The following is a 26423-nucleotide window of genomic DNA, read 5'->3' as shown; positions in this document are numbered from 1 at the left end:
GTTGGATTCGGATATCTGGCACAGTAGTCATTTGACTTCCTTGTTTCATTTTTGTTGCTGTGTAATTTGAGAGCCCAGTTTTGCACAAGTATGTGCTGGCAAAGGGTAACAACTGACAAATTGCACATCTTTTTTGACATGAGCTGCCTCAAAGTGATACATGCTCCCTGAGAGTGTGTGTGGGGATTTATGGTGGTATATACATGTGGCAGTGTCCGGAGCCACAAATGACTCTTTAAAGAGCTGCATGCAGCTACGGAGCCACAGGTTGCTGACCCTGATCGTAGTCAATTTATATTTGTCATGGTTAAATTTTTAAATACAAGAAATCATGCAACTGTACTATGTTCATATTCAGTCACCCATGTGATTCATACTCCCTGAGAATGATTATGGGGATTTATGGTGGTATATAACAGGCAATTGCACCACTGATTGCACGTGCAGCGCTGAGTAGTGACATCATCATCCCCGCTCTTTGGCTTAACTGGCATTACACAGGGACATGTATCATGGCAAATGCAAATGGAAGTTGTTTTTAATAAAATTAATACATGCTCGAATATGATTTTTAAAATAATAAAATGTTATTGTAATGGAATTTTCTTGCAGAACCCTCATTTTCATTTTAGGGTTCTGTGGAACACAATTTGGGAAACAGTGTTTTAGCGACTCGACACAAAGTGCAATCTCTGACAAAGTCTATATAGAGACTTTTTTCCCCTCAAAACTAGGTCTAAAACCAAGGTGAAATAGTCTTGCCCAGGGTACATGAAAGGAGGAGAACCAGAATAGATTGTTCTATTATACATACTTTTTGAAATATTTGAGGCTCTCCGTCAGTCTTGACCTTGAAAGAGTGACAGATTACGTGCAGAATGAGGGAACTGTACTGGTGGTAACAGGCCACAAGAGTTGAGTGTTCCTTCCCCCTCTTTTGAGAGAATCTTTTGCATAAGATCTGGGGCTGCCCTTTGAGATTTGGATTTGAACTTGAAAGGAAAATAACTCATTCTCTTGGCGCTGTAAAAAAGCGTATCAGTTTTGATAGGACAAAATTGAAGGACATTCTGCCTTACCATTGTCACTGAGCTGGATGAGTGAGAGTACAGCAGGGAACTGATGCAGTGTACCTCACCATCGGGCCCTGGCCCTGTGAGTTGCATTGGCTCTTTCTTCCCCACCCAACCACTGAGTATCCTTCCCCTGCATGTCCTGATTTATGCACATCCTATCCGGGGCATTGCAAAATTACGAGACCTCCTTGTTAACTTTCTCTTGGTGCTCTGCCCATCATACCAATAGGAGGAAGTTCAGTTTGGGGGCGGATCTGCAACTGCAGGGCCTGTGTCTGATCCTTCCTCCAGGTGGAGTTGCTCTGGGCCACATCCACTGGCTTTCTGGATGCCTGAGGAGCCTTGGGCACTGTCTGGTGTTCTCTGCTCAGTTTGCCATTGAATCACATCTCATAGAGCTGGAAGGGACCTCAGGAGGCCACTGAGTCCAGTCCCTTACCCTCTTGGCAGGACAAAGCATGATCCCCTTTTTAATCTATTTGCCCCAGATCCCTAAATGGCCCCCTTGTGGATTGAGCTCACAACCCTGGGTTTAGCAGGTCAGTGTTCAAACCACTGAGCTCTCCCTCCCCCCTATAAAACCCCATCCCCAGTTTTTTCCATTTCTTGTCCTCCATAATCTTTTGATGCCTGATCTGGTGGCTCATCCTCTTAGCTATGCCAGGCTGGAGCAGCCCCAGCTGGACCCCAGCTGTGTTGGGGCTGCGGGTGGGGCTGTCTGTGTTGGGCAGGCTGGGTCCTAGCCATGCATTGGGCAGGCATGATTCCGGGCAGCGCCAGGCTGGCTGGCAGGGACCTGGCTGTGACTGTGTCAAGCTGATAGGTAGGGATGCAGCTGTGTCAGACAGAGCCTCAGCCATGTGGAAGGCAGCTGTGTAGCCCCAGCTCCATCTGTGGCAGGTGGGATGGGCCAGAATAGCCCCAGCCATGGCAGGAAGGTAGGACCCCTGCCCTGTAGACCCAGTGGGACTGCAGCCACAGAGGAACCACTGCCCTGCACTAGCCCACCAATGGTTAACCAGTATAATCGTAATTGTTTAACTGGTTAACTGTTTTAACTAATATTTTTATCTCTACAACAAACATCTTTAGTAAAGTTTAACTCACTCTTTTGAAGCTAATTTTGTTTCCGTATTTGGTCCCATATACAGTGTGTTTCTCTGTGGGTATATACTTGCACATAAAGCAGAGAAGAGCATTCTAAGGATATGTTTTCACGAGTGGCCTTTTCGACTCTCACAATGACCTTAATATCTGGTTGTAGTGCAAGGTGATAAAAGTTTAAAGATGTTAAGATTCATGTATAGGGCCTTATTGTGAATAAAGAGTTCTTAACCCAACTATGTCTCAAACCTGTGTTTGGCTGTGGGGTGCTCCTGCAGTATAAATAATGAAAACCATTTCTAATGTTGTTTTTAATAAGGTCAAACCCACAGGAGGATTTTGGCTCCTTGGTGTGGTTTTGCAGGCCTCTTAGAACTTGCTTTTCTATTCAGGGGTTCTGAGAATTGCCGCTTGCTGTGGTTTGTGAAAATCCATCTTGTTTCCTGTGTGCTCAGCAACAAAATAGTTATTTTGATACAATAAAATCAATAATCTTTGTTGTCTGCTATGTGCCCTTCATAGTTGGCGTTCTTTCCCTGCTCTTGTTCTAGTTCAGACATGCTTCCCAATGGCATGATAGAGAAGAACTGTCCATAGTAGTCTCAAGCAATTTGGGTGTTCCCAGAATGCAGTTTATTCTGGATTAATTTTATCAGACTTTTACCTCCCTTATAATGCTGCTGTGGTTAGAAAATTGTTTGGCGAATTTCAGTGCACCGTGTGTGTGTGAACTTCAGAGACCAGCTCTCCTTGGATTGCCTTGTCATTTCTAGATCTTGTGCTGGATCTTGGAAACTGGGATTGGCATAAATAGCTCAAAGTAGTATTGTGGGGCAGTTATTAAAGTCAGGTGTAGGGAGTAAAGAGAAGGGTGCATACGTTTCACAGTAATAGAGGTGATATGCAGACATTAACTATTTTCCTGTAAATAAGCATCTGCAATTATGTTGGTAAAATAATTCCTCCTGTCTTTAGCAAGGTGGTTGATGAGATAGTTGAGGCTGGTGGCAGTGAGGATAGATTGCAAAATGTGAGCCATTGCTTTTTAGGGTAGAGGTAAGATGCCTTCCATTCTTTTGGTTTCTCATCTACTGCAGAGAGAAACTATTATATGGTGCTCATACAGCTTAGCTGGACTAGCGTTACAAGCATTCTTCACAGGCTTTGTGAGCAATGATACAGTCAGTGGTTTTTTAGATGCCCCGGCCTCCTGTTGTGTGGGCACCCAGGACTGTATAGAATAACTTGCAAAGATTGAGCTTATCTGGGATCTTTTTGTCAGTTGCAAGCCAGGCCCAAAAACCTCAGGTACTTTTTCTTGAGTTCTTTCTTTATTGGCACTTCAGTTCTCTCCCCGTGCAGAAATGGCATTACTTCTTTGTGCTCTTCCACAGCAATCCTGCTCTCCCTAACTTAGTGCCTGCAGTCTACTAAAGTGACTCATTTACTCAGTGCTGTTGGGGAGGAAAAAATTAAGGACCTTTGGCTTTTTGGAGCAATGATTTTAATGCCAATCCTACCAGACACTCTGTGGTCTATTGCAAGTACACTTACGATGCAGAAAACTTAATACCAGTGGAGATACGTGTGTGATGGAACTGGAAGGGACCTCAGGAGGTCATTGAGTCTAGTCTCCTGCACTCACAGCAGGACCTGTCACCATCCCAGACAGATATATATATATATTTTTTTATATCTATTTGCCCCTGATTCATACATGGCCCACTCAAGGATTGAACTCACAACCCAGGGTTTAGCAGGCCAATGCTCTTACTTATATTGCTTATGTTCCCTATATTAGATACATCAGGTGGGTATTGCTTGAACATTGCCTCAAAAATATAACATTTTACACTCTGTAGGAATTGCAGTAAGGTTGCAAGTTTGGAGTATGTAAGCAGTTAAATATCCTGGAAAATATTTGGATGAGAGAATTGAAAGATAGACACATGAGGTTGATGGCTCTGCCTACCCAAAAGTGTTGGAGTTTAAGAAAAATGTATTCACATAGCACCAGTGCCCTTGTTATCTGTACATCACAAACTGTTTAGTCATATTTTAAAAAAACTCCATTAAAAGCCAGTGGATCGTGCAGCATATTGTCACTTTGTCATTTTCTTCTAGAGTGTCAGAGGTACTTTGTGATATGTGTTGAAATTCCAGCTGTTTTTGTGAATCCAAACCTACCAGCTTTGTTTGTTGAAGATGAAATATGTTTTACAGTTATGCATGCACTGAGAAGCAGTAAAATAGAAGACTTCAGGTCAGCGGACTAGATAAATAATAGGGCTGGTAAGCTTTGCTGACTTATATCCTCAACTGGAGACAGTCTTTACAGAAGGTCTTGAAGAAGAAATATCAATGATCGAGACAAAACTGTGAATGTATATGCAACATATGTGACAGGTGCATTGGTCAGGTATAGCAAGATGAGGTGGCAGAGACACTTCATGGTAGCACTAACATTTAACTTCATCATACCCACTTCTGCTGATTGGCTCTGTCTGTTCGAGAATGAGAGTTGTGCCCTAATTTTCAGGGATGTGATGCACTCTCAGTCCCCACTGACTTGTGAGCATGTCTACATATTAGGTCTTTTTACCTCTTTGTGGATTAACCTCCATTTTATGAACAGATGTAATTGATCACAGGCTTCTTGTGATGTTTAATGAATATTGCGTAGCTTTGAGAATGTTAAAGGTTTTATCTTTGCAAAGTCTTTTACTCTTGAATCAGCTGGCATTTATGAAATGCCAATATTTGTACAACTTCAGGTTTTTCGTTTCAGATTCTGAGGTGTATAAAATAATTTCTGTGATGGCGAAGTTCTAGGATTAGAGGAATTTTATTATGCTATTTTGTCATAAGATGGCATTCCTGCATTCTTGTCTGATTGTGTGTGCATGTATTTTATGGGCACCCTGGTTTTTGAAACTATGGACACCAGGTTTTCTAGCAAACAGTGGAAATAAATAACAATCGTACTCCAGAGAATTGTCCTTATTTTTTAATACATTTAGTGGTTTAAAAAACATCAGATATAGACAAAACAAATGGTACTGATAGCTTCAGTCTTTTGGGCTCAGTGTTGGTGTGCCAACATGTGGTCTGAGTGACTTGGTTATTAGAGTATTAGATATTCAATATAAATACCTTAATAAAGCATTAATTGATATATCAATAGATGCAAATGAGGACAGTCAAAGAGAAGGATCTCACAGCTGTTATGTAGGCTGGGCTTTGTCCTTTTTTGATATAGGACCATTTCTACCTTGATAATAGATTCACTGCAGCTTCTGACAATTACTTTAATAGCCATACCTTTTTAATTTTCTGAGTATTTTTGCATTTAAAATATCGAGCTTAACTTTGTGTTAAATGTTCTATTTAATTTTCCAGTGGCACAGTTTGTCATGTGGACTCAAACTAAATTATACAGGAGGGTTGAAGGCTAGGTATCCACACTTGATACTTGGACCTAAGTGATTTCACCTTTCTTATCCAAAGAGTGTATTGTAGATAAGGGTTGAAAACATTTTGTTTTTATACTATAGTATGGCCTCTTTTTTTTGTCTTGAGGGACGGTGGTTGGCAGCAGCGGTGAGGACCTATGGTCAGTCTTTAAGTCTTCAGCTTCTCTTGTGGCTTATCCGCCCAATATTGGATTTGCACGGTTGATTGCAATAACTGCATGTCTGTTTCCGAATTCTTGAGTCTGAGAGCTTTTCCTTTTAAGATGAAGTTCTTTTCCGTGGCTTGTACATATCCTATCAAAGGATGATGTGCCCTGTCATGTAGCAGTCCTCACTAGGTATTTCGATCTGTTGATGTAGATTTTCAGGATTTTGGATCTAAGTTGAATTTTTTCATGTCGTTTTTGCATATATCCTTGAATCTTAGCTTTGGTCTTCCCCTTTTTCCCAACCCATATGATGGTTCACTGAAGAGGATTTCTTTGGGAAGACGTTCATCGTGCATTCTTCTCACATGACCAAGCCAACGTAGTCTTCTACTGTTGAGTATTGCTATAAGGCTGGGTATGCTAGATCTTGACAGTTGATATTCATAATTCTGTGGAGGCAGTGAAGATGGACTCTGTTCAGTTTTTTCTCCTGGTTTGGTTAGGTGGTCCAGGCCTCAGAACCATATAGCAGGATACTCAATACACATGTCTGGTAGATTAGTACCTTTGTTTTCACTGTCAGCATCGGATTGTTTCATTCATGTTTCGTAAGTCTGCCAAAAATAACATCTGCCTTCCCAATTCTGATGTTCAGTTCTTTGTCCATGGATAGGTTTGTGGTGACAGATCCAAGGTAACAGAATTCTTGAACCACAACGAATGGGATGTTATCCTGAATGACATCATATTGCAGTGTTGCTTTCATGTTTTCATTAAAGGATGTTATGAGCTTGAGAGTAGGGTCAGTGGGTAGCTAATCTTGGTTAATAGTCTGCATAGTCCTGATCTACTAACTGTGTCATATGCCTTTGTTAAATCCACAAGTGGTATGAATAATGGCTTTCCTTGTTCTCTGCATTTTTCCTGTAGTTGTTGAATAGAGAAAAGCATGTCCATTGTTGATCTGCCAGCCCTGAAGCCACATTACATTTCTGAATAGACTCGATCTGCGATTTTTTTGCAGGTGTTTGTTAATGACGTGGACAAATGCTTTTCCTGCGATGCGCGGTAACGAGATGCCTCTGTAGTTGTTGCAGTCACCCTTGTAGCCTTTGTTTTTGTAGAGAGTGATGATGTTTGCATCCTTCATGTTGTGTGGCACATCTCCTGCTCTCCAACAGAGATTGCAAATGAGTATTTCTTGAGTTGTTAATAACAGTTCTATACTCCTGCATCAGTATGCGTCATAGGCAGTTTTAAAAACATAAACAAATAAATACTCTTCAATCATATCTGTTTGTAACTGCACTAGAATACATGTTTTTGGTTGTGCTAACAATGTACAGATGTCAGTGTGACATTGACCTGTTCTAAAAGGAAAAGACTTCATCTAAGGAATGGTGATCTACAATTATAATCAAAAGCATTCCATTTCCCCCCACCCCCAACCTCTCTTGCTGGCTGGCTGTCACATTTATTGCACTCATCTGAAAAATTATCTACTTGCATTGGAAAACTACTTTGAATATTTTCTGTTTTAGCATCAGTGTAAAAAAGTTGGTTATTTAGCAGTCACCTGTAAATTCAGTAGGCTCACAGGAAACCAGTCATCTGTCATATCTGCAAATGTTTTTGTAGCTTTACTTTTGTAACTGGTAGGCACGGAAACTTCAACATACAGTAATCTTATTTTAAAATCAGATTGTGGCATTTTAGTTTAAACACACACAACTCCTTTGCTGTTATAAATATTGGAAATCTTGTGATTATATACCTAGGTAACACACTACAAATGTGTAGTGCATCTGGGGTTGTAAAACTCCCATCACTACATCCACTTATTAGTTTGTAGGGACATAGGCTGGCTCCAGCTTTTTTATTAATCTGTAACCCATCCCAGTTATATGTAACTTGATAAAACCTAATTCATTCAAGAGCTCTGTCTTTGCTTATCCTTAGTCTTATCTCTTCTGTAATTTTTTTTTTTATTTAAAACCATTGCCATTTTTAAGAAGAAGATATGAAGACAGGAGGAAATAGGAGAAAGAAGAATCAAAATAGCTTTTTTCTTTCCTTCCATCCTTAATGTCCATTCTGCACACACATTCTTAATAGTCCTTTCCTCCAGTTGCCATCCAGTTTAATTCTTGATAGTTTTGTAAATTTCCAGTGCATATTGTTTTTCTCTGTGTTCTTTATTATCACTACATTTTTTGTGATGTCTGATTACAACTCAACTATAGTAGTTTAAGGTCTGTAAGGCCACGTTGGGGAGTGGATTGCAAAGAAATAACTCAAAACCCGTTGTCTTAAGATGCATAAAGATATTCAGTGAAAGTTAAAAGTGGATTGCAGCTTCTCAAAATTGTGTATAGTGCCAGAAGATGATTTCAGCGACTGTAGCTCTTTCTCGCTATTCTCGGAACTTCTGGCAGAAATGCCTGCAGGTGGGCTTGCAGTCCTCTAGCCCACTGGAGGGGAAGAGCTGCTATCGTGTATTGTCTTAGCAGGTCTATGTAATTGGGGCATAAAAGCAGCAGAACTGAGGACAGAGGCTACCCTGAAGCCTGATTCTCACTCAGAATCCCTTGCCCGCTGTTCTTGGTGTGCTCAGTAGTGTCACATTCATAATGCTTGTGACAGGTGAACAATAAACTGCAGAATATAGTAATCATCTCTGTGTCCAGATTGGTAACGGAATAAAAAATGTAAGCACTTTACTGTGAACACAGCCAAGTTACACCTAAAAGTATTTGTTAGACCAGGCAGCACATTTATATCTAAATCTGTAATGTAGCTGAGCTCGGTAGTGAAGTTCCAGCTCTATTTTACTTCCTTTAAAAGGATGGGAGGACTGGTAGCTGAGCCATCTGTGCAAAGTCCCTATCTGGAATATTCCACATTTGTTTGACTTCCTAGGCATGCTGCAAAACCCATGAGAAATTAGGGGGAAGAATAGTTAAGGGATGGTATCTAGGAAAGATGGTGTGTGTGGTTTTTTTTTTTTCTTCTTAAAGTTCTTAGTAAGTTTGCTGCCTAGTAAAGTTTGGCTGCTCGTCAGTAATACTGTGCAACTTCCTTTTAATGTTAAAGGTGCATGTAGAGCCTGTAATAGTCTTTTTCTCCTCTTACAACCCTGTCTATTACTTACTACTGAATAAGAGCACACCATTTACTGTCTCAACATTAACAAAAAGAGTAAACCAGAAACAGTTAATGGATGTAGCCTCTTCAGCCATGGCATGCTATTTCTTTGTTTATTGTCAAACAAACAATAAAGTTATGTGGCCCCTCCATTGGAGTCAGCACTGACCACAAGGAGGATTTGTCTATGTGGATCCCTTATGGGATGGGGTTGTACATGAGAATTAAGGTGATGCAGGATGTTGGACGTTTATGTAAAAGAAAGCTTTTGGGGTACCTTATGTTATAGGACATATGCATTGTGTAGAGTGAGAAACGTATAAGAGATGAGGATTCTCTGGTAGTAAGAACAATTCTCATTGCTCTTGATGCCACTTGCAGATCTTGGGCAGGGTATATTGTTGTGTAATCAAGCTTGTATAAGCCCACTTCAAGAATTGGTGTGAAGTTCTTCTTCTCCCTTTTTATCTAAATAGCTGTATTTTGCCTGTTTTATATTTTTTGTGGTTGACATGAAGACTTCATGTCCTTGCCCCAAACTCGTCTCTCAATAAAATGACTCTCCTTTGCTAAATGTTTTACTTTAAAAGTTATGCTTAGCTTTTTAATATTGTTCTCAATTTAATTTAGACTACAGTGACACAGTCCTGCTTAGCCTTTCCTATAAATTGGGTTGTAGTGTAAGAGTGGGTTTTGCTTATCTTTTACCCTCAAATCAATATAAAATACTTCTGTTTTAGTTTACTATTTCTCATGTATATTTTTTTCTTTCCTGTAGATCTTAAACTTTACATTTTGAAATCTCAGCAAACAGGAGCTTTGATTTATAAAAGGATAGCACATATTTAATTCTCTTACTATTCTGAATGCGGAAAGCTTGAAGAGCGTTCTTAAATCCCAGTTTTGCTTACTTGGATGTAGGCCTATGGATTTTCTTTGTCTTTGTCTTACTTTATTTATCATAGCTCTCACATCAGCTGTCTGCAGTGACTTTATCTCTCACCTTTTGCTTTCTCATTAAATAGTTTTTCTTCTTGCTTTTTGATTTCCGAGTGTACCTCAAGTAATTTATTCTTTTCTTCATAGAGCACAGGGTTAATTTATAGAATTTTTTCTTTTAATATTGTCTGGTCTGTTTGTTAGAGGCCTTTCTCTTGGGAATTTGACTTTTAAAGCACATGTTTTTCTTCTTTGTTAGAAATGCATTTTTACAGTATTACTGTAAATGTTTGTTCTCTCTCAAAGTATATTATACACTTGTGTTTTTAGATGGCCTCACTTTGGCTGACTTAGTAGGTAGGATGCAGTTTGCTCCTCAGAACCTAGTACGTATGCGTGTGTGACTTTGTTTTCCCTTCCCTGAGCTAGGAAAGGAGCCAGGCAGAATTGGAAAAGTCAACTACAAGGACAAGGTGCTCCCCTATTTCTGTCAGGGGAGTGGAGCCAGATGGGCAGCGGGCCAAACGAAGGATAGTCTCTACCTCTACAGCTATGGTTGTAGAGCTCAGCATCTTTTCCTCCCTCCAGTTCTGTGTGAATAATGATGGATGGAGGGCACCACACACAACACACACATTTGTAAAACTGTGTGCACTTGTCTTTAGCTCTCCAGCTGCCCCAGGCAAGCTATAGCTTTATATTCCCCCCTCATTTTCCCTTTAAGACTATAATAGAGGGTTGTGAAATTCCTGAGAGCTCTCAAGAAACAAAGTAATCAAGATTTTGCCACCAGCTGGTTCTGGGGTTTGCCATGTTCTAATGTCCAGGTTGTTCTTCCTTCTGTTATAAGCTTCTGTTGCAGGTTGCCCTGCCCTCTACACTTTCCCAGCTTACTTCCTCTGCCAATTGGCTGTGGAACTCACTGTTTCCTCTTCTGCTATTTCCTACTTTTTCAAATTCCTACATGTAGTTTTTATGGGTTCTTGTTTGCCTTTTTGCTGTGAGATGAACTTTACTTTCCATAGACTCATAGAATCCTAGGGCTGCGAGAGACATCAGGAGGTCATCGAGTCCAGCCCCCTGCCCAAAGCAGGATTGGGGTGTATTTCTAAAAATGTTGTCAAGACAAATATTCCTTGACCATTTAGGTGCTTTGCCTTGGTAATATCACATAACAAATTAGAATAAATGTAATTTAGAGGAAAGCTTTAGGTGTATGAAAGGTGATGTCAAATACTATCTTTAGAGCAAAAATTCTAGAGAAATACCTCTCTTCTGTCACTCTTCACAGCTTCCATAAAACTTATTTCATTTTGTGTGTAAATTGAGTTGTTTGTTCTGGAGTGTTAAAGTTTTGAAAAAGGTGGGCTTTTCAAACTTGTGGATTGTTTAAAAATCCCCAGGGATTTATAGAAAACTGGTTGAGGTTGCATGACATTTTTCTTAATCCAATAGTTTTAATATGAAGAAAATTAGAAAAATTGCTTACTCATCAATGAACAGTAGTTTTACATGTCCTTTATAACAGAGGCGTGTTTTCTTGAAAGCTTGATTTTTTTTTTTAAAGCAAATTGTTTGTATATTAATCTATAATATTTTTATTTGTTCTTAGTTATGCCCCTTGGTGTCCGGCCTGCCAGCAGATTGAAGCAGCATGGGAGAATTTTGCAAAACAAAGTGAACATCTAGATACGACAGTGGGAAAAGTAGATGTCACTCAGGAACCAGGTGCGCTATGAAATGGACACTATAAGTGTTCAAAAGGAACAATCAAAACTATGTAGCTCTTAACTCCTAGGAAAATATTCTATTTTATTAGTGCCCCTGAAAAATTGTCCCACTCAGAAAAATCAGATTTAACCAAAATAAAGGTTATTTCTTTCAATTTCATTGAGTTGATGTCAGTTGTGAATTTAATAGCATAATGTTTCTATCTTCTAAATGAAGGATCAGCTTGGGTCATCTGCTCTAGTGCCCTCTGGGGTGAACATCCCATAAAAGTGTTTCCCCACAGTATTCTCAGCTTTTACTTGACTGAGATATTGCAACTACTTGATAATAATGGAGGGGAGAACATGGAGGTTGAAAACCGTGGATTTTTCTTGGTGGGAAGGCAGAGGGGAGGAAGTCTTGTAGTCTGCTCAAGCTGAGTGGAAATTTTTATAAACTCTTTGTTAGCTGGCTGCTTTATTGCCTTATTGTATTATCTAGCTATAATAATGCTTTTAAGCAGTTTGAAAGGTCCAGTTTAATATCTGTTTCTTGTAAATGAAGTATGTACAGAAAAAAGCTTTTACAAAGTTTGTTCGATAAATTATACTTGCAGCGAGGCTACTTCCTGTCTTCAGTTTGTTTTTTTAACAGGTCTGCCACAGATATGTAACATTTTGAAAAAAAAAAAACACTTTGTTAGATTTATAAGTGTGTGCAGATAAAATAATAAACATCTTGCATTTGTCCTAGCTGCAGAAGGATGAAGTTTATTATAGTTAGGCTTGGAAGGATTAGATTTTTATAGGTTAATGTCAGTAAATGTCAGTTTCACTGTAGACTTATAAATCTGTGGAAAAAATGTTTCCATTGATATTGATTAAACCTTTACAGATGGGCGAAGTAAGGAAAGTGCTGCTTGACAACTTATTAGCATTTGCTTTAATAATGATTTATGATTTAATGGTTATACAGTTTCAACTTTGTGAATCTCAAAAATCTGCTTTTAAATAACTGTCTGATACTGCCCAGTTTCCCACAACTATGTACATTTATATTGATGACAATATAATGCTTTAAATTAAGCATCAGTATCATCCATTGAAATAAAAAGGGTATTCTGCCAAGCATAATTATAGTAGCGATTTGCAATAAAAGTGGGAGGAAATTCCAGTTACAATTAAATTAGAATACTCTAGGGCTAATGATTTTGGTTGTCAAAAAATGGAAATCCATACATACCTTATGGATTTATTTCTGAAGTGCAATTACGTTAACTCCATACTGTAAATTTTAACAAGTTGAGATTTAATTTTCTGTACTTTGTGAAGCTGAGCTCTAATCTCAAGAACAGAGAATACTGACTGTTCCTAGAGGCTCAGTATGTGCTTGTGAGTTGTATTATTAGAAAGATGGAGGAACAACAAAAGCCTCTGAAACTGAAAGGCTACCGATACGAGTTCTTCAGTTAGCAAATGCACAGATCATTACCAGATTAATAAATGGTTCAGTTTGAAAACAGTTCTTCTTTTCTTGTGGGTTAAAGCTTAATTAAAAGGAACGTCTCATTTCTCACTCTAAGGAAACAGAGTGTGTTGAGCTCCAGAAAATTTTTTGCAAGGGGCTTAAGGGTCATTCAGATTTTGGATGTAATTTTGTCAAAATATTTTTCAACCATAGGGGGCAGTCATTCTGGGGCTTTGCCCATTTTAATTGCCCCATGCCATTAGTTCTTGGCTGGAATGTGTATGCTGGGAAAAGATTGTTTAAAGTGTGAACTTGTCGGTAATCAACTGGTGGGGAAAAAATGGTCAGGGTCCCTGTCCTGTCTCTCCCTTCCACCCCCCAAAGTCTCCATTTAGATGAATTGGGTAATAGGATAGGTACAGGAATACTCAGGTATAGTGAAGTAGACTGTCAAAGGCCTAAATCAGTGGTGTCCAAAAGGAAGACACCCGATCGCCACGTTCCCCCTCACCCCAGCTAAGTGCTGCTCATCCCCCAGGCACCCTACCCCTTTGCCTCCATTGACTCGCTGGAGCTGCCCAGCCTCAAGCCACACAGCCCCAAGATCCTTGTGGTGCAGCCCTGAGACCCCGAGCCAGCCACGCAGCACCTGAGGAGCTGCTGTGCCATCATGTGGTGCCCAAGCTCCTGAGCCGCCACTGCTGTTTGGCACCTGAGGAGCCGCCTCACCAGCCTGCTGAGTCGCATTCTCCACAGTACGCTTCTCTTATTGCCAAAAGAGGCAAACAAGGAGCATATTGGACATTGCGGGCCTAAATGGTTTTTAGGTGTCTGACTCCCACTGTTGGTTAATTGGAATTAGGTGCCTAGATCTCAGTTTTGCCTTTGAAAAGTAGACACATTAATGGTCACATCATTCATTACAAAAGTAATAAATTTTACTGCAGGAATGCCTTATGCATATCTCTTGGGAGGGTATGTAGCCTCTATGGACAGTGAAGGATTAATATATGCCACAGAAATTAAATTTAATATATATCCTCAAACATATACCCCACATTAAAATAAGAGGATTAGAAAAATGCCACCGTAGCTAAATAGAGTAAAAGAAATGGTTAGATGCAGAATGGCATCCTTTAAAAATTGGGAGACAAATCTTACAGAGGAAAATGGAAAGGAGCATAAATTCTGGCAAATCATGTGGGGCCACTGGATTACGGTATTGACGTGCTAAAGGAGCACTTAATGAAGAAAAGGCATTGTGGAGGAGCTGTATGAATTCTGTGTGTTGGTCTTCACGTCAGAGAACGTGAGGGAGATTACTACACCCAAGTCATTTTTTTTAGGTGACAGATCTGAGGAGTTGTCCCAGATTGAGGTGTCAGTGGCAGTGATTTTTGAAACAGATTGGTAAACAGTAATTAGCTGCAGGGACCAGATGGTATTCATCCAAGTGCTCTGAAAGAACTTAAATGTGAAAATGAAAAGTTACTAATCTTCTGTGCATATGGTTGGAGGATAGCTAATGTTGGTGTCAATTTTTATAAAAGGCTCCAAAGGCAAACCTCTCAATTACGGGCCAGTAATCCTACCTTCAATACCAGGCAAACTGGTTTCAACTGTACTAAAAGGTAGAATGATCAGACATAGAGATGAACAAGATTCATTGTGGGAGAGTTAACAAAGTTTTTGTAAAGGGAAATCATGTCTAGAGGTAAATAACAGTATGACCCTAGGATCTGTACTGCGACCAGTGTTGTTGAACATATTCATAAATAATCTGGAAAAAGGTGTAAACAGTGAGGTGGCAAAATTTGTGGATGGTACAAAATTACTTAAAATAGCTAAGTCCAAAGCAGACCGGAATGAGTCACGAAGGGCTATCTCACAACTGGGTGATTGGGCAAGAAAATAGCAACTGAAGTTCAGTGTTAACAAGATGAGATAAGGCACCTTGGAAAACATGCAGAATGATGGATTCCTCATTAGCTTTTCCACTCGAGATTTTGGAGTCATTATGGACAGTTTTCTGAAAATGTGAAAATGGTGTCAAAAAAGCTAACAATGTTAGGAACCATTAGGAAAGGAATATTTAATAATAATACCACTATACCAAGCTGCAGTATGCCCACATCTTAAATATTATGTATAGGCCTGATTGCCTCCTTTCTAAAGAGAGTTATTAGAAATGGAAAAGGTACATAAAGGGGCCACCAAACATGGTTAAGGGTATGGAACTGCTTCCATATGAGGAGAGACTAAAAAGTCTGGGACTGTTCATCTTAGAAAAAGAGATGACTAAGGGGGGAGTATGACAGAGGACTATAAAATCATGAATGATGTAGAGAAAGTGACTGAGGAAGTGCTATTTATCTCTTCCTATAACACAAGAAACAGGAGTCCTGTAATGAAATTTAATTAGCAGTAGCTTTAAAACAAATGGAAGTACTTCGTCACACAACAGAGTCAATCTGTGGACCTCCTTCCCAGATATACAGGGCACAAGTGTGTATGGTCCAAAATGAATTAGTACAGTCTACAAAGGTCCATCAGGCCATCATGGCCCTGGATGCAACCCAATGCTCTGCTTGACTCAGCCTCTGAATGCTGGAAGCTGGGACTGGATGAAAAGGGATGAATTATTTAATATTGCCCTTTCATTTTCATTTGCTTGGAAGCATATGGGATTGACCACTGTCAAAAGACAGGATACTGGGCTAGCTGGACCAGCTCTTTGACCCAGTGTGATTGTTCTTTTGTTCTAGAAATTTAAACTACTATAATGGGAACTGTTATGCAGATATAATGAAAATTATGGTGTAGAATAATTTGACATATCAAGGGTTTAATTCATTGTTCTGACTTTGAAAAGTATTTTCTGTAGATCAAATAAAGTCCTGTAGCACTAATCTAAAATGATAAAACAGAATATCTGGCAACTGATGTGAAAAAGTTAATCTGTTTGAGCACCAATTATATTTAAGAAAAAATTGAATTACTAAGTATGAAGGAGAGTTATAGGTTACTTTAAGGATGATGAGGATGATAAAAACACCAAGATTTAACTACTTCTACGTAGAAGTTTCACGCTGATCTAATGGAACGTTTTAAAATCAAGAAATATGCAGTGACTCTAGAAGATGAATTCCTATTTCATCTTCCATTTCAGTAAGTCTATTTTTAAACATTCTGATGTGCTACCGATTGAATTAGATCCACTTATAAAAAGTAATGTATAGCATTGAATCTCACATTGTCTCCTTTTTATTTAATGTAATTGCTTTTCTTTCCTTTGTTCCTCTCCTAACACTTCTCCCTTCTTAACTTTGCATTGCAGAGGTGAAGTAAGCTGCAGGTTCTTTATTTAGTGCCATGTTTTGGCTTTATTAATATGAGAGTACTTTGATTCCCACTTACTGCAGCAATATTCAAGGGCTGTTTGGGTATTTGAACTTTCATGACTGACCCATTTAGCATCTCATTTTTAGCAGACATTTTGGACTAGGATAATGCAAGAGACATAGAAACCTCATTTTAAGCATCATTTAACAAGTCCTAAAGTATCCGTGTTTTAAAATCTTAAGTGCTGGCTAAGTATAAACCAAGCAAAATGCCTCTCTAAATATTTCCTTTGCCAAGATCAGGGAGTTGTGGAGATGCAAAGGTTTTATCCTGGGGTATATACAAGTGAGTTGGCAATTTTACAGAAGGTTCTGTACCTTCTGCCTGGCACTTAGAGCCCCTTGCTAGTCTCCCTGGATTCTTGCCAGTACTGACAGGCTGCTCTTTAGCAAAATTTTATAGACTTGTGTGAAGTTGAACACTTAAATTGAATATATGCATAAATGAATGATAGTTAAGTTTAGCGGGTACAGAACCAGCAATTTCCTGTAGAAGTATTTATCCATGTGGATCCAACTTTTAAGCACATGCACCTCAGGTGCACAACATCTGATTCTGGGAGTGAATAGACATCAAGGGGCTTCACCTATGCTGCACATATCTGAGGGCATGAAGGGCAGAGTGACCACAAATCACATGAAATTCATACTTTCACATAGTCATCTACTCAGCCCATGGGAGGTTCCTCAGGTTCCTCTCTAGTCAAGACCATTACCATTTAGGGAGAACTATTCTAGCTTCATTACCAGTCCAGGAGAACTGGTCTAGCCATAGCACACTGTATTTACAAAGGGGTGTGGGGTTTGTTTTTTTAATAGTGGCAGGTTGGATGAGAAGAGTGTTTTATGGTCTTCCCATAACTTGATGACTGGCTTCTGATGGCAGTTCTTGTGAAGAAGTTTGGAAGGTTAAACATGCTTTGCTCAGCCTTCCCAGGGTGTCTGCATCAATCATAAGAAATCCACAATGATGGCCACTACGTTTATGAATTTTTATAGGAGTGGCATTGGTCTTGACTACAACAAGAGCATATCTACCTCTTGAGGTTTAGACCATAAACACACTTATACATCAGGTCACTGTCAGATCCAGCACCTCAAGACAGAACTGTCATACAGTATCTACTTACCCATAAGTCTTTGGGTCTTGTGCTCATTTCAGCACCTTCCAACTTCCAGTAGATAACTACAGGATTCACTCATCCTGTTACAGCTGGGTTTCTGAAGGGGATTCTCAGATCCTTTCTACCACTGGTGAACTTCACATATCAGTGGGAGCTCAGTTTTGTTTTATCACCACTCAGGAACCCTTCTGTTGGATCTCTAGCTGCAGACTCTGGGCCCTATCTGTGTAGTAGCCATAACGTCATCCAGATGAGTCAGTAAGCTGAGAGTGCCCAGGGCAGGCCCACGATATACTGCTTTCTGAAAAGAAAAGGTCGTCTTGTGGCTCCACCTCAGATTCATGCCTGAATTAGTTTTTGAGTTTTGTATGAATCACCTTTCATCCACTTACCACTGTTTATTCCATGCAACTTGCCTCAGATGAGGAGAGATGGCTGATTCAACTGTTTGTGGTTGTTCCAGCTGTGGGGAGGAGTGGGGATGGGGCACAAATCAGATGAATTGCATGCTCTGAAAGTGCTGGCAGGGCGGGGGAAGATTGAGGAAGTGTGGCGCTCTAGTGTGCCAGAGATATGTTGGGGTGTAGATGTGCAAGTGGAACTCCAGTGGACTGCTAGGACCCTCTGGGGTTGAAGGAGGGACACTCATGTGGCTCACTCACCTTTCCTGGTTAACCATGGCTGTTGTAGGCACAGCTCAATGGATGCTGCTATTCAAAACTTTTAATCTTGCAAGGTGTACACCTAGAGTGAGATCTACACAGACAAAACTTTTCTTATATTTTTAGCTGTTGTGCTAGACAGTATTTTATATTGAATAACATTGTCATGGATTTGCTCCTTTCTTCTCTAGGACAGAACATTTTATTATGATTTGATAATCACGTTGCATGTTCACATTTTGTTCTGAAAAGATAAATGTTTCAAAGCATCTTCAGAAAAGCAAAAGCAAAATTCATTTTTCTGAAGTTGAGCTGGACACATGTGATTTGTATTTTTTTCTCTCTACCAGGTTTGAGTGGCCGTTTCTTTGTCACAACACTTCCTAGTATTTACCAGTAAGTCCAATATCATACATGAATCAAAGCCATAAAGATGACACATCATGCAGAGCCTGTGAACAGATGCAAATTAAAATGATTTCTTACATACTGTTGTTGATAGCCACCACATGTTGAACATAATTCTAGCAGTATATGTTATGTAACATAATTTGCCTCACCTTCCCCAGAGCATTAGCTATTGCAGTTGCTAAGAACAAGACTTGCAGTTTATTTTCTTTGTGGTTAAAGCAGGTGAAAAGTATGGGATAAGGTGGTTATAGCTACAAGTTGTCCTTTTGTATAGCTGTGTTGTGTCTTAATTTATGTGGTTAGCACCAAGGGTACTCCATAGTTAACTATAGTTTTTTAATTGAAGACGTAGGTTTTAAAGCTTAAAATAACTTTTAAAAATCGTTTTTTTCAGATAAAATAGCTTTGATCTGCATATGTAGTTCAGATTAATGTAATGTAAATCAGTTATTTCTTATTCTAAAGATAATTTTAATTGTATTTTCACAAGCTAATACTATAGTTTAAATTTTCTCAAAAGTTTGCCTCTGTTCTTTCTTGCTTTTTGTCTCCGTTGAATTTTATATTTTGAATTGAGAGTTACTGTGACCTTATCATCCCAAAGTGAGAATTTTTTTGGAAAATAACGTGCCATAGCTGGTCTATTGTTGGAGTGCAGTTCAGGTTTTATAAGTGATACTAATACCTTATGATGGGTAATTCACTTTGGATGTAGAGTCAGGACATTACTGTAATTACTGAGTATTTGTGCTTGTTAGTGCGAAGGATGGAGTATTTCGCAGATATCGTGGCTCGAGAACTGCAGAGGACCTTCAAGGCTATATCCTAGAGAGAAAATGGGAAGCTGTGGAGCCCATAGCTGGATGGAAATCCCCGTCTTCTATAACGTAACTACAGTATATTTTTTTAATCTGAAAAGCAACTTTTTTGGATGTTACTAATAAAAGGTGCTTAATTGACGGTATTAAGGGCAAAGTCCTTGTCCTTCGCACAAGCATAGCATAGGTGCTGGCGCCTAAGCTTCTGCAAGTTACTATATTATGGTGCCTCAGCCCTGACCCTTTGGTGTTTGAGCAATGTATTTTCCATGCCTATTCACCCCATGACATCTTTTAAGAGATGTACATTTTAAATACATACTGTTCCTTGAAGGTGAAAAACATAACTGCTCAGCTTTAGTAACAGGAATGGCAGTTTTTATGTCCACTGGTATGAAAGAGCTTTATTGTACAGGTCTGCCATATAGTGACTTCTGGTGACATGGGCCTTTTTGACTCCCTAAAAATCCATCTAGTTAAATGCCTAACAAGGAGAGCAATGTGCAGTTTTCTTTTTTATTGCTGAATGGTTGGAGATAAAGCTTAGTTCTAGATTAAGGTATTTTCCTATAACCTGCCAAATTTGCATAGCTTGTTTTAAGTGAAAAATATACTTTTACAGCCAGAGATGACGTAAAAAAAGAATCCAAGGTTTGTGTTAGACTTTTTTTTATTTTAACTTTAGCATTATAGAGTCTTCTGTCATCGTGAATGAAATTCACATGAGCTGTAGAGAGCTGCAGCATAAGCCCATTTTTGCACTGCTTAAAATTCTACAAGTCGGTGTTCTCTGTAAGCTGTATGCTTGTGGGGCCATTCAGGAGAAATTAGAATGCCACCCAGCTAATTAGCAGAGCACTCAGAGCTAGGTTTTTCATTTTTATTGGTGGCTCTCATTGACACATGCCTTGGTTCACACGAAAAATTTATTCTGCATATGTGCAGTTTTTTTTCCTACTATGAATAGGAAAGATTACAGGGAACATTGCCACAAATATGAGGAGCCTCTCATACTCCAAATTGCCTAGTGTCTGTTTGAGGCTAGGCTAGTGAAGAGCCACAGGATCCATGATTGTACCCTGCTTTGGGGTTACAAAAAGGCGGTAGTGTCTGTTCTGGCCTAATGAGTGAAGTAGTGGGTGTGGACAGCTTTGTCTGTTGGATTTCTTCTCCCAGTCCTCTACTTAATGCCCTGTACAAAGCTTGGCTTTACTCAGGCTAAGTGCAGGAGGGATAAATTTCACCCTGTGTTCACTAACATGCAATATAAATTTCTCTTTGAAGATGTGAACAGCTGGATATGATGAAAATTTTGCACCCATCTCTTACATTAGTTTTCATTCAGTTTATACAACATGCTGTGCGTCTAACTTTTAATTTTCTCTAAAGTGTGTGCCTTTCTTTCTTAGGATGCATGGAATGGCAGGTCTTTTTCATCTCTCTGGATGGATCCGGGTAAATAACGCTAACTACTGTTACATTATTCTCCACTTTAGCATTTGACTTCTGAAAAAGTATATCAAACAGTTGTTAAACACCCATTTGACAACCTTATACATAACTTACATTTTCCTTATTGTGGCTGACAATGTCCTTGAGGTATTTCTATGACCTTGTAACTTAAGGTAGAAATCATGCCTGTCTAGATAATTGTTTGCTAAAAATATCATTTTAAGGTTATAGATGAGACTGATCAGTGCCAAAGGTCACTACTCTCTGTTCAGCATTACCTTAATATTGGTTAGCTGCTCTCATAAATGAGCCAGCCTAAAATGGATTCTGTATTTCTACTGTGAGTTGCTGTACTTTGATTATTACCATACTGGAAAGTATATTTTGCATTCACAATGGAGGCAGGATGCCATCACATTCTGTAGATTGTTCTCTTCTTAATGTTTATATTTTAACTGTGAATAGGTAAGATTTCTCTGGCCTGCAGTGTTCAGGTAAGACTTGATCGTGATGGTCTTTTCTATCCATCAAGTCTGAGTATGAGAGACTGCTTTGTCTTTGGAGAGATTTGTGTTGACCCTGTGTACTATAACAACAAGGAGTCCTGTGGCACCTCTGATACTCATGTGCACTACAGTCAGAAATAATTATTTTATACATGAACTTATTTTACTGTCACATCTTTCTGTAACCGTACAAAACCAAGAATATCACTTCTGTATTTGTGAGAAAAGATCCAGGTGAAATTTAGATTTTCTTGTCCTTTTTCATATTGCAACTTACAGCCAACATTGTCACTACTACCATTTTTGGGGATGTTCAAACTGTAATGTCCCGGATGTAACGGCCAGGGTTGTACTAGGGTATCCTCCATGATGACTTCTCCTCCACTTTGGATTTCATCCTCTCCCCTACATCCTGGGTCATTCTGAAATAGCCTGAATTTGTTAAGGTTCATGTCATGTTGTAAGGTCCATCTGCCTGAGCCTTTGAGGAGAAATTTATATGTATCAAATGTGTAGGGGTAGGATTTAGGGCAAAGCAAGGAATCTAGCATCTTGGGTCTAGCATCTGTTATATGCTGTGGATAAATGAAAATGAAGAAAGGGCTAGTGCTTTTTATTTATTTATTTATTTATTTATTTTTTAAATTTAGACTTGTTTGAACATAATCTTGGGTAATAGAAATGCATGATAGAAAACTGCACAGATCATTCATAGTCCTTCCCACAGCCATCCCCATATCTCAGCTATGTTCTTTATTTGCCTTTCTGAGCAGTCGCTCGTCACCAGAGGACACATCTTTAGTTTTTCCTTCTGTCCACTGGCATCTACCTAAATAGTGCTTTCACCAGAAGGGACAGTAGGATGGAATCTTCATACTACAGCATGGGCCTTTCCCCTCCCCCACCAGTTTGGTAGGTGGGCAGGTTAGGTGGCAAATTCTTAACCTTGTGCATGGGTGGGTAGGCAGGTGATGGCAAACGGGAACGTGGCTGAATGAACACCCTTTAAACAATGGGATGGCAGAATCCAGTGTACAACTATATATACATCCAGCACTGAGAAACACATGAGCCTCTTTTCTCCCTATGAGCCTCATGCATGTGGCACTGTGAACAAACCAGGCTTGTTGTGAAAGGCTGAAGATAACAGAATCCTTGATTTTCCCCAAGTCCCATAAAACTCCCTTTCTTTTAATAAGTCAAAACTAGGTTGATCAGAATGCTCTCTCAAGCATGCAATTGTAATGAAATACAGAGCTGCTCATAAGTGCATCATGAGAGCAGAGACAGTTGACTTCCGAATTCATAGACCAGAATGATTTGCAACCCTTAAAGGGTAAAGAAATGAATACAAATGAGCTTTTGCTGTAAATTGAAAGTGCAAACTGAAGGGATGGAAGGCTGAGCAACTGAATTTCAGGAAGGTGGGTTGAGTTACTCTTCAGTTGTGCCATTAGAGGTGATAGTGAACAGCATAACATATTGCTCCTTCTAATTCCTTTCCCAGTGAGTGCAGATCTTTTTCTATGCCATTTTACAATCAGACACTTAAGATTCAGTAGTTAAATGGTAGGTGCTCACCAGAGTTCACTGTAAACTGAATTTGTGGATGGGCACCCAGGACAGATTCATGTGCTGCCCAGCTGATTAGCAGAGCACACACAGCCAGCAGCTTGTGTTTCTGTTGGTGGTGTACATCTGCACATGCCTTGATGCACATAACAAAATTTATTTCAGACATAGATGGAAAAAAAATAGAGGGAACACCAGTTCACACTTCTTGTGCATTGGGCAAATGGAATTGGACACTTATTTGCATAACAAGAATATCCAGAGGTATAAAACTGAATATTTGAAAAGAGGGATATGTAGAAGTAATATAAAATCTTTTACGTCATGCTTTAAAGTTAATTTAAACTATTAGGGATTTAGGAGGAGACTTTCTGTTGAAGGCAATAGATTAGGCTGTATCTATACACAAGAGGATTTTTTTGTATCTTCTCGTGAAGTACCTGCTGCTGGCCACTGTTTGAGACAGAGTAATGAGTATGGATCTGAAGCTGTATGGCAGTTATGTTGACTAGAAATTATGGTGGAAGTCCACTGAATTATACATTTCCTTGTGAGACTAATTGAACTATCACATAATAAAGTTGAGTTATTTCACTGGGGCCCCTAACATCACTAACACTAATTGTTCTGAATGATAGTCCTGAGCACAGGTATCAGACCACTAAGATGATAATACATTTATTAATGTTGTCCTCTTTTGCTACCCAGTTTCTGACCATAATTAGATGCCACAGCATTACATTACATTAATTACAAGACCAAGGAAAAGAGAGTGAGAAGGATTCAAGTCAGTAATGTGGGGATTATTCTACGTAATTGTTTCCTTAAAATATGACTTTTCTTTAATATAAAGAATTAAGTTTATACCTTAAAAGTGCACATAGAATTTGAGAACATATTTATAAGCATGTGCCTCTTAAAAATGTAGGCCCAATCTCTCTCCCTTCCAGTAGGATGACTGGCATGTGGGAATTGCATTATAAATTAGTGATGGAGAGAATATGAAATTCAGTTAAGGAAGATTTGATACAGTGCTAGTAGTCACTGAGAGTATTTCGGGAAGAAAAAATGTACTTTCCTTCCTAAACAAAGCTTTTACATGTTGAATTGAATCATTAAATAAAGAGAAGAAATGGTTTGACTTTATCACTATTCTGTGTCTTATAAGAATTACAGTATCGGAAGGAAAATAAAGAAAGCTCATTACCTAATAAATAGATAAAATTGTTAGTCTTTAAGGTACTACAGGACTGCTTGATTTGTTTTGCCAAGATACAGACTAACGGGGCTACCTCTCAGAGGGCTTGTCTACACTACCTTCCTACTTCGAAGGGAGGATGGTAAGCAGGGTGTCGGGAGATTATTAATGAAGTGCGGCGCTGCATATGCAGCACTTCATTAAGCTAATTCTCCCCCGCAGCAACTCCAAAGTGTTAAACTTTGAAGTACCGGCTCGCATGTTGCCGTGGCTCACCCGCTGGTATTTCAAAGTCCCTGGGCAACTTCGAAGTCCCTTTACTCCTCAAGTACTGGCGGGTTAGCCGCAGCTACACATAAGCTGGCACTTCGAAGTTCAACGCTTTGGAGTTGACGTGGGGGAGAATTAGCTTAATGAAGTGCTGCATATGCAGCACAGATCTTCATTAATAATCTCCTGACACCATACTTACCATCATCCCTTTGAAGTAGGGAGGTAGTGTAGACAAGCCCAGAGTGTGAGAAGGCTAAATATGGTGTGGGAGAGCATGAGGGCAGACGGCAAAGATCCCTTTGATATAAATAGTAACAGAGAGTAAGCCGTGCTAGTCTATACACTATCAAAACAAAAAGCAGTCAAGTAGCACTTTAAAGACTAGCAAAATAGTTTATTAGGTGAGCTTTCGTGGGACAGACCCACTTCTTCAGACCATGGCCAGACCAGAAGAGACTCAATATTTAAGACACAGAGAACCAAAAACAGTAAGCAAGGAGGACAAATCAGAAAAAGATAATCAAGGTGAGCAAATCAGAGAGTGGAGGGGTGGGGGGGAAGATCAAGAATTAGATTGAGCCAAGTATGCAGACGAGCCCCTATAGTGACTCAAAGTTCCCATCACGATTTAAACCATGTGTTAATGTGCTGAATTTGAATATAAATGTCAGATCGTCCACTTCTCTTTCTAAAACGGAACGATAATTTCTCTTCAGTAACACACATACCTTGAGGTCATTGACAGAATGCCCCATTCCATTAAAATGTTGACTAACTGGTTTGTGGATCTGGAGTGTTTTGATATCTGTTTTGTGACCCTTGACCCTTTGTCTAAGGGAGTTAGAAGTCTCTTCTGGTCTGGCTATGGTCTGAAGAAGTGGGTCTGTCCCACGAAAGCTCACCTAATAAACTCTTTTGCTAGTCGTTAAAATGCTACTTGATTGCTTTTTGTTTTGATGTAAATAGTGGCTGTTGAATGAAAGGTCTCTATGGGGAATTAACTTGAGAAGAGCACTATAATCATAGTAGGTAATTTAGCCTTCTCGCCTTAAAGCCAAGAGTATAAAGTATGTGTAATGCAAGCTTGTAATAAATCTGTTTCTTTTCCTATTTGCAGCAAATTCACAGCTACTTCACAGGCACTCTTGGAATTCCTGTCTGGGGTTCTTACGCAATCTTCATTTTAGCCACCCTGTTGATTGGCCTAATCCTAGGTTTGGTAAGATGGCATGTTACATTTTAATTTTGCTCTTTTCAGCCATATGTAAAGGGAATAGCAAAGGTATTTTGTTTCTAAGAAAGGGCTATAAGGGGACTCTTTTTTTTTCTGCTACTTGAAATAAATGTTTCAGTGTCCACATAGTATCTTCAAAGGGATGCAAGAGAGAAACATGTCCCATTAAGGGCTGCATCTGCTGTAAGTCAGATCTTGTTATTAAATAACACCTGTTTTCGTACCCATTTAATCATTCCTTGATTAGTGAGACCTTTCCCTGCTCTCCCCCTTTGTTGCTGCACTAATTTCACATGTACACACTGTACATTCTTGAAGGGGTTGTTCTGAGCTACTTTATTTACTTATCTCATCAGTGAACACCAAAGTATTTCGCAAGCTTCTAAGGTTCTTCTTTAAGTTACAGAATGGATGTGAGCTGAAAGTTTATCACTTAAAAGTATAACGAAACAGCAGAAATGTAGCACTTGAAAGACTAACAAAATGATTTATTCAGTGATGAGCTTTCGTGAGACAGACCCACTTTATGTATGGCAGTTGTTATATTGACTAGAAATTGGGGTGGAAGTGGGTCTGTCCCACAAAAGCCCATCACCGAATAAATCATTCTGTTAGCTTTTATGTGCTACATTTCTGCTGTTTTGTTTTGTTAGCATACAGACTAACACGGTTCCCTCTCTGTTACAGCTTACAAGTGTGAATAGTGACAG

At 39.3% G+C, this 26423-nt stretch overlaps 1 protein-coding gene across 2 annotated transcripts in view; it reads left to right on the top strand.

The window, feature by feature from the left end:
* Positions 1–26423, top strand: part of TMX4 (thioredoxin related transmembrane protein 4) — a 53118-nt gene that overhangs the window by 9968 nt on the left and 16727 nt on the right. For both annotated transcript variants that reach the window (XM_074989346.1, XM_074989345.1), the window contains exons 2-6: positions 11498–11613; positions 18600–18645; positions 19419–19547; positions 20888–20933; positions 25597–25698. In XM_074989346.1, coding sequence (XP_074845447.1) covers positions 11498–11613; positions 18600–18645; positions 19419–19547; positions 20888–20933; positions 25597–25698 — 439 coding nt within the window. The remainder of the gene's footprint in view (positions 1–11497; positions 11614–18599; positions 18646–19418; positions 19548–20887; positions 20934–25596; positions 25699–26423) is intronic.

The sequence above is a fragment of the Carettochelys insculpta genome, chromosome 3 (genome assembly GCF_033958435.1).
Source record: "Carettochelys insculpta isolate YL-2023 chromosome 3, ASM3395843v1, whole genome shotgun sequence".
NCBI lineage: Eukaryota > Metazoa > Chordata > Testudines > Carettochelyidae > Carettochelys > Carettochelys insculpta.
This window is presented reverse-complemented; position numbering and strand designations above follow the sequence as displayed.